At 44.1% G+C, this 8,794-nt stretch overlaps 1 protein-coding gene across 2 annotated transcripts in view; it reads right to left on the minus strand.

Moving 5' to 3' along the window:
- The window catches only part of EML4 (EMAP like 4), a 217,329-nt gene extending 209,572 nt beyond the window's left edge, over positions 1-7,757 (minus strand). The window contains exon 1 of one of the 2 annotated variants that reach the window (XM_020803724.3): positions 7,563-7,757. In XM_020803724.3, the coding sequence (XP_020659383.3) occupies positions 7,563-7,587 (25 nt within the window). In that variant the 5' untranslated portion in view covers positions 7,588-7,757. The remainder of the gene's footprint in view (positions 1-7,562) is intronic. The other variant, XM_078380879.1, reaches the window with a different exon arrangement.
- Positions 7,758-8,794: the final 1,037 nt, after the last annotated feature.

The raw sequence follows: 8,794 nt of genomic DNA on the forward strand, positions 1-8,794 counted from the left end.
TTAAACCTACAGGGTTAGGCTCATACTCAAGATCATTTCAGTAAGTAATATTTTCCAGAAAACCCAATATGAAATGGTGATGAATTTTAGTATAGAAGTGCAGAACTGAATTTATAAATCATAGTGCTAAATAGGCTAGCAGGGGGAAGGGATTCTCCCTCGTGACACCACAAATCTGAATACAGCACTTGCATATTTTCCAAAGACTGTGAAGATTCTCTTCATTTGGGTGATTGTAATATAGACTTTAGATGTTTTTAAAATGTTTTAAATCTTGGTTTTAATCTTGATATATATTTTTAATATGGTATTTAGATGGTATTTTTAAATTGTTAATTGTTGTATAGTTTTAGCTGCTGTGAGCTGTCTTGGGTTCCTTATCGGGAGAAAGATGGTGAACATATGATGTATGTATGTATGTATGTATGTATGTATGTATGTATGTATGTATGTATGTATGTATGTATGTATGTATGTATGTATGTATGTATGTATGTATGTATGTATGTATGTAGAAAGAAAGAAAGAAAGAAAGAAAGAAAGAAAGAAAGAAAGAAAGAAAGAAAGAAAGAAAGAAAGAAAGAAAGAAAGAAAGAAAGAAAGAAAGAAAGAAAGAAAGAAAGAAAGAAAGAAAGAAATTCCTTTTCGGTTGTGTTATTCATGCTGCCTTTATGGTGTTCGTTTAATAAAACTATCTCACCATTCCTCTGGAAGAAATGTTGCTAATAAATTATAAACTGAACTATAAAAATTAGAAAACTGAAAGGCTCTGATATTAATACAATAAACAAAAAGTATCTGATAAAACAGAACAGGCTGCATTAAATGTTTAACCAAAATTCTTCCTGATAAAGTGGCTAACTAGGTATGCATTTGGACTACAGAAATTTGTAGGATCCCCCCAGCCAGGCTTCTGTGTGGTTTAATAAAAAAAATCAAAGTCTTATAACAGGTATACTCCACTCCCAAGCAAACTACACCAGAGCACAGAGTGCTGTCCTCTGAAGATGCCGGCCACAGAGACTGGCAAAACATTAGGAAGAACAACCCTCAGAACAGGGCCAAAGAGCCTGAAAAATCCACAACAACACATTAGATCCCGGCCGTGAAAGCCTTCGCGAATACATCTTATAACAGGTGTTTTCAAGTTCTAAAGCTACCAAATTCAGACACTAGCAGCCATTTTTGCCCTGTGAAGACAAGCTCTGTGAGAAGCACAAGTGATTATGCATCTGGTAGATTTTTTCAGAGTCTTTCTATGCAGAGCCTAATGAGCAAAGTACTATACTGTACCCATAAACTCCTGCAACTCTCACAGAATTTAGACCTCTTCTTCAAAAGACAAAAACAGCTTCCGAAATAGGAATTAATTAGCTAAAGAACTTGAAAATACTTGTCAGAACTCTGATTTTTTTTAATTACAGTCCTCAGATGTCTGGCTGGGGAAATTCCTGCATATCGCTTGGGGGCTGGAGTCCATGAATTGCCCCCCCAAAAAAAACCCATGTCTAGTAGCTACATCACACAAAATAATAAGCGGTATACTAGTGCACACTCTTTGTTCAGTTCTATAACACCAGGTATAGAACTGAATCCAAAATTCACTATCAACACTGTTCAACACCCACTGACTTTCTCACCCACCAACCACAACCTCGATACCGTGGAAGGTTCCCTCTAAGCCGGGGATGTGTGACTCGACCTCCCTCTGCGCACCTCTCTACCTCTTCCACACAGTGATCGCATTCAACCCTCACAACAGAACCCTGCATACAGGGGAGCTGAGAGCCATGTGCACGCCGGGATGAAATTGAGAGAGAGAGAGAGAGAGAGAGAGAGAGAGAGAGAGAGAGAGAGAGAGAGGTCAAGTCCGGCCCAGCAGGGCTGAAAATTAGGACACTGATGCCATGTACAATATAAACATTCGCCATGTTATACCTCCTTATCTTATATCTGTTGAAATGAACTTGTCCATGAAAGCTCACATTAAAAAATACATAGAGAAGTTAGTCTTTAAGGTGCCACCAAGCTTCTGTGTTTTTTGTGTGTGGTTTTACTTTTTATTTTTACTTGTTTTCGCCTATAATGCTTGCACAGATTGACACAGCTACCCCTTCTACAACTATCACTATCAATAAAAAGCTTAGCATTGTATTAAAATTATGACTCCTGGGCTGTTGATAACTGTTATATATACTATCATGTTGCTTCCGACTTTATGACAACTTTAATAGAGTTTCCAAGATATGTGCGATATTCAAGGGCTGTTCTGCCACCTCCCAGTAAGTTTCCATGGCCAATTGAAGATTTGAACTAAGATTACTCGAGTCTCTGTTTGATATTCTGTCCACTACACCACACTAATTCTGCTAAAAAGATAAAATCTAAAGCAAAAATTGGTTATTTCAGCAGAGCTTAAGACTACCTTTCAGATCTGCCAGGAGCCCAAGGCTCTTCTGGGGGTCAGGGCTGAAAGGGAGAGATGTGGCTGGAGATGGCAGAATTGGCCCCACATTCCCTATAGTGCACAAGAAAACCTTCTGTGAATTTTTTCCCAGAGAAAATGAATAAAACAGAGGGAGCATGCAACAGTGCTAGGATTTGAAGTTGGCTGGGTTCGTCACCCCCAAATGTGGGCTTTCACACACATTTGATCCAAAATACCCAGAGGCTAACAGCAGATCAGTACTGAAGCTGTTCACATTATCATGCTCAATAAAACAAGTAAATAGGCACGCTTCTCACCCATGGTATTTATTCATTTACTTTTTTCTTTTGTATTTATTAATTATCCCACTTTTTTCCTCAAAAAGGATCGAAGGCAGATTACATAATTTAAAAAGAGTGTTTAAAGATACAAATAGAAAAGGGATTAAAAACAACAACATACAGTGGTGCCTCGCTTAACGAGGATAATCCGTTCCAGCGAAATCGCTGTATAGCGAATCCTCATTAAGCGAAATAAAAAATCCCATTGAAACGCATTGAAAACCCATTCAATGCGTTCCAATGGGCTGAAAACTCACCATCTAGCGAAGATCCTCCATAGGGGCGGCCATTTTCGGCGCCTGTATAGAGAGGAATCCATCCAAAAACACAGCCGGGAGCCATTTTACACAGCGGGCGGCCATTTTGAAGCCGCCGATCAGCTGTTTTAAAACCGTCGTAATGCGAAGAATCGGTTCCCGAAGTAGGGAACCGATCATCGTAAAGCAGATTTCTGCCATTAAAACATCATTTTGCAATCGCAAAACAGTGATCGTATAGCGGTTTAGTCATTTAACGAAGCAACTGTTAAGCGAGGCACCACTGTACTAAAAAATACAAGTCAGGCTTCTCAGGAATTCTGGTTTATTATTTTGTGCAAACATATGAAAAGTAGATTAAAGTGGCTTCCATGGGCAGGAATTCTGAAGCCTAGACACAACTATTGAAAATGTTACGTACATACTCATTTGGATGGTTGTTGAGACATGTGACAGAACTCTTTGTGACAGCAGTGATGTGGGCAGCCTCATACAGAAAACAGTCCTTCAGATACCATGATGCCAAGTTGCAAAGGTTAGTTCCTAAGTAATTCTGGAAGATAAAGCTATAGGACACATGAGAATTAGCTTACATATTTTTTTCTGGTTTGGATGTTGAACACAGGTAGGCACAGCTGCAACCAATGGTCCCTGCAGGAGGGCACCACTGCACAGGAATCACACCAAATCCAAAACTTTCATCCATTTCTGCATTTGTCACTACTGCACTTGCAATAAAGGATTAGCTGGAGGTGGGATATGGTGAAAAATAGGAAAGAGACCTGTTCTAGAAGTGGGCGTCTTAATGGGCCAGCTATGAAAACTTTAGTTTCTCAAACAATTTTGAACTGTTCTCTAGCGTTCTCCTCCTTATCACCAGCACCTCAAACTGCTGTACCAAAAGAGTGGCCTTGTAGCCAGATTGGCGGTAAAGAAGCTGAAGAAAGGAAAAGGAAAAGGAAAAGGAAAGAAAGAAAGACTAGTAACTGAATTTGCAGCAGCTTTGCTCCCCTAATGCTTTAATGTGAAAAACAAGCTTTATAAGGAAGCAAGTCTCACTGAACTAACATACCACCAATGTCTGGGGAAGCAGGTTTATGGCTGTACTGCACATTAGACAAACATTATTTCTAACTAAGATGGTAAATGTATGCCATATTGGCTGTATCACTTCAGACTGCAATAAGGAGCTACAGTGGACCCTCGACTTACAGACGGCTCGACTTACAGACTTTTCAAGTTACAGACTTCTCTGGCTGCAAAATTTAGGTTCGACTTGCAGCCGGAGAATCGACCTACAGACCAGAAAAAAACCAAAATGGAACAAAAACGGAACAAAAACGGAACAAAAATGGCCGGTTATGGATTAATCAGTTTTCAATGCATTGTAGGTCAATGGAGACTCGACCTACAGACTTTTCGACTTACAGCCACCGTTCCAATACGGATTAATTCCGTAAGTAGAGGATCCACTGTATGCACAAAAAGGTGGTGTGTCACCCTAGGTTCCTCCTAACATATTAGAATTTTGTTTCAATTTGATTTTCATGTGTGCCGGCTTTTTTAACATCAGCAATCAATGCCATTGTGTATGAAGCAGTATTTTTACAGTATAATGATGGGTAAGTACGGTTACTGTTATGTGCCCTCAAATCACTTCTGACTTACACTGACCCTACAAATTAATGATGGCCAAAACATCCTATCATTAACAGTTCTGCTCAGGTCTTACTAACTAAAGGCCATACAGTTTGGTCACATTAAAATACCAGCCTTATGTAGTTAAGGCTGGTATTACTTAGCTGTGCAAGACTCCAGGTTCAATAGTACTGAAAAACTGTAGAACAACTGTAGCCCTGATACCAAAAGTCAATAGCTGATCAGTACTTCCTCTGTATTCTCAAAGCCAAAATGTGCATTTGTATTCTTTCCAAATAGAATTAGACCAAACCAATTCTTATATAAAAAGATAAGCTGATTTATGAAATGAAGCTCTAACAAAAGATTAAAATTGGTCACGTGGATGGAAATGGGAAGAGAAATAAGAGGAGATACGATAGTGCTCATGCAGTGCAAGGGGGCAAAGACAGTTTGGTTCCATAGCCTTTGAGAAACCTACCAATCAATCCCCCTGTCACCTGGCTGTAGTTATCAGCCTTGATCTAGCATTATGAGTAACCTGATAACTACACACAGTCTATTTGGTAAAGAGTGAAAGGAGAGTGCAAAGGGGAAGTTTTCCTGGGGTGGGGATGGGAGAGGCAATTGTGTTGGCTTCTGGATTATAGGTTAATTATAGGTTTAGATCCAGAAACGATTTGAAAGAGGTTTCACTTCTGCAAAGACAGATACTGTACTCTGAGGTATTTACCAGAGGAGAAAACAGGAGGAGCAGAACTATCATGTGCATCAAGGCACAAAAACCTTTCAACTTAAGATGGGGGGGAGGAGGCAAAAGAATGATCAGCCTTAAATTGCTATCTTAATTGCTGTCATTAGAGTGATGAAATTTACCTTAGCGCCATCAATTCCAACAAATACGTTTTCCTGAATAGCAGAACTGCTTCCTGAGATTCAGCTGGGCTAACTTTTAGGTAGGGAGCAAGGGGAGTGCACTGCTTATTCTACAGTGGCCAGGTAACAGCTGCTGCCCTCCACTCTGGTCCACAGATCATTGGTGTTTAAAGGTCCATATGCATCAATACACAAATATCCAATCCTCTCTCCATTTAATTTCACCAGTCAAATCCAATTGTTCATATATGTACTGGCAGACATTTCTCTGCTGGCTTCAGCTTTTCTCACATATCAGCAAAGGCACAACAGAAGCCTACAAAGTCATGTGACCACAGACCAAAGTAGTACTGTATAGAAAAAATCAACCTGTCTATCATGGCAACAGCAATTACACAATGTAGTTCAATGGCTAACAAGCAATTTCTCTATACAGCCTTAACAAAGTTAATTCTCAGGTCACCAGGGCCAAACCAGTCAGTGCACATAACCCCATTGCCTCCAATTCCCCTACACTGCTAGGAAGACTTAAAGGGTCGCAAGGCAGGCATAGTTTGGAAAGTGAAAACCTTTCTTCACCCAGCCTAAACTTTTGGCATCTCAAAACATATGCCCTCTTTGTTTTTATACCCCAGCAGGACCTCCAAGATGAGAAGCAACTCTTATTACAAGGAAAAGCAAGTGGAAAGGGCAACATATGATCTTCTGGCATCTCAAAACACTAAGCTTTTATAGAATGTAGCCCGCTTCGGATGGTGTCCCAAATACAGCTGAATAACTGTGTTGCAGTTCATGAAAGCAAAGCCAAATAATAGTATTTAAAGATACCAGAATACTTAATTAGCCTTTGTTGCTTTTGCAGCAACAGACAATAGACTACCCAGCCAGTCCTTAAAATGAGGAAGAAGAAATTTGGGGAAAGGAATGGAAAAAGACAGCAAAATAGTTCAGCTGGCCCCACTCACACCATATTTAAATTCCCCCTCTCATCCTCATGTTTAATAGGGAACGGACACAATCCAGGCAAGGTCTTACAATCACATCCTAACCCATTCAGCCACAAGGTTTCAGATGTCCCTGGCAAATGAAGAAAACAAGGAAGTACATGGTCCTTGAAGCAAACAGAAATATTCTTTAGCTTCACTGCTTAAGGACAAACAACAGGTTCACCAACAGCAATTCCCATGCAATCACCTCCAACTACAGACAGACATGCATGTACAGTACACATCAAACCTTGTAGCGGCTGCATAAACAAGCAGGTGTAGCAACCAATTACAAAACCTAAAATGGGCACACAGAAGGGGCTAAAAGAGCTAAAAAAATCACAGCTTTCATTAAGATTGAGCTCCCTCCCCCAGGCAGAATTTTAATCCCTTCTGTGGGTTTTGTAAACAAGATGAGTGCCTGCTAGATAGGAGCTACAATTGATCCCAGGCTTTCCTCTGCAAAAACACATTTGTAAGGAAACGATCAAGCCATGTTCGCATTACTTCGAGTACGTCCCCACAGGCTGACTATGGGGAGAATGGGGGGAAAGGAGTAAGGATGAGGATTCGAGTGTGCAAGACATATGCGTTCCCCGTTCATAACTGCACGAAGCCATCCACACATGATCAAGAGAGGGTTTCGGATGCATTTCCCGCAGGTATCCATGCACATCCTAGACCCTCCCTCCGACACGCATCTCAAAGGCTGGAAAACAACACCGGGGACAAGAAGAAAGAGTGTCCAAATCTTCCCCACCCCCCCAAAAAAATCAGTGCTGAATCCTCACAAATGTTCACACTACTAATCAAGGTGCCTTGATGCATTTCTTCGTTGCTAAACCTAACACCTTCTTCACCATCAGTGCACGAGGAGGAATCCGGGAAGGAGGCGGGGGGGGGGTGGTAATAGGAATCTAAGCCTGCAAAATACGCTGGAGGTAACACTGCCAGGGCCTCCCCTCAGGAGAGAGGGGGAAACAAACCAACTAACAACTACTGTACTACTACTATTACCAGCCGCGCCACAACTTACCCAAACTGCCGGCGAAACCGTCCATCTTGGGCGCCCGAGGAGCTCCCGTCCGCGCCCGACCCGGAGCCGCGGCCGCTGCCTGGAGAGAAGGGAGAAGGAAAGAGAGACTGCGGGCGGAAGGAAGCTCCTTCACCTTCGCAACGGCGGTGGCAGCGGCCCCCTCCGTGCTCGGGGCATGAGCGACTCGAGCTGCCCGCCCTCAGGCCGGCCGGCCGGCCAGGCTCCTCCAAAGGTCGCGCCTGGTGGGCGCCCGTCGAGCGAGGCGCCGTGCCTGCTCCCCACACGCAGCTCGGCGAGGACGGCGTGCAGCCCGGTACCCGCTTGCTTGCCTCGCCTCGCCTTCCTCTTTCTCCTCCTCCTCCTGTTGCTCGCTGCCACCGCCACCAACCCTTCAGCTGCCTCCCGGCGCCCGCTCCACCACCACCACCACTCCCACCATCCGCCGCTCACTCTCTCTCTCAGGCCCGCCTCGCAGCGCCCGCTTTGCTGTCGCGCTTCCGACTCCGCCCTACTTGGCAGCCGGGGCTTCCCCTCCAGCGGGCTGTGAGGGACGCGCGGCGCCGGGAAGGAGAGGCTGAGGAGCCGGCGAGGGTTAAGGGAGCCGAAGGAGGGGAAGGCGGGGGGTGGTGGTGGTGGAGAGAAGAGACAGACAGACAGACAGACAGAGGCTGGCTGGCGAGACCGGGGGGCTCAGGGGCCTAAATGGCTTCGCGTGCCGGTCGCCGCCGTGGGGGTATTGTGGACTGAGGGGTTGGGTTGCAGGCTACCCTTGTCGAGTTAAGGCTGCCTTCAAGCCTTGCCGCTCTTAATTTGAGAAGCAACTCCAGAGGAGCCGCTGTGGGTGCGTGGCAGAGGACTGGGGTGGGCAACTGGACGCCCTCCGGATGAGGAGGCAGTATTGGGCCGCAATCAGATCTGCCAAGCATAGCCTGTCGTGAGAGATGATGGGAGTTGCAGACCAACGTCTGGAGGACCACCCCGTCCTAAGAAAGTGGCCTTGCTCAAGGATAATAAGCCCTCTTGAACGTTATTTCCCCCTCCTGCCTCACTCAGAGAACTGGCCTGTGGGGGGGGGGGAGGTTTCTTCGCCCCCAAACGTGGACATACTGCCACAACCTCGGCTCGCAGGGTTATGAGGACAGAATGAGAAGAGAGACGTGCCTCACATTGAGCTCCTGGAAGGAAAGTGAGAGACTACACACACAGCCATAATAACAGCTGTCAAACCTACA

This window comes from Pogona vitticeps, chromosome 1, assembly GCF_051106095.1.
Source record: "Pogona vitticeps strain Pit_001003342236 chromosome 1, PviZW2.1, whole genome shotgun sequence".
Taxonomy (NCBI): Eukaryota; Metazoa; Chordata; class Lepidosauria; order Squamata; family Agamidae; genus Pogona; species Pogona vitticeps.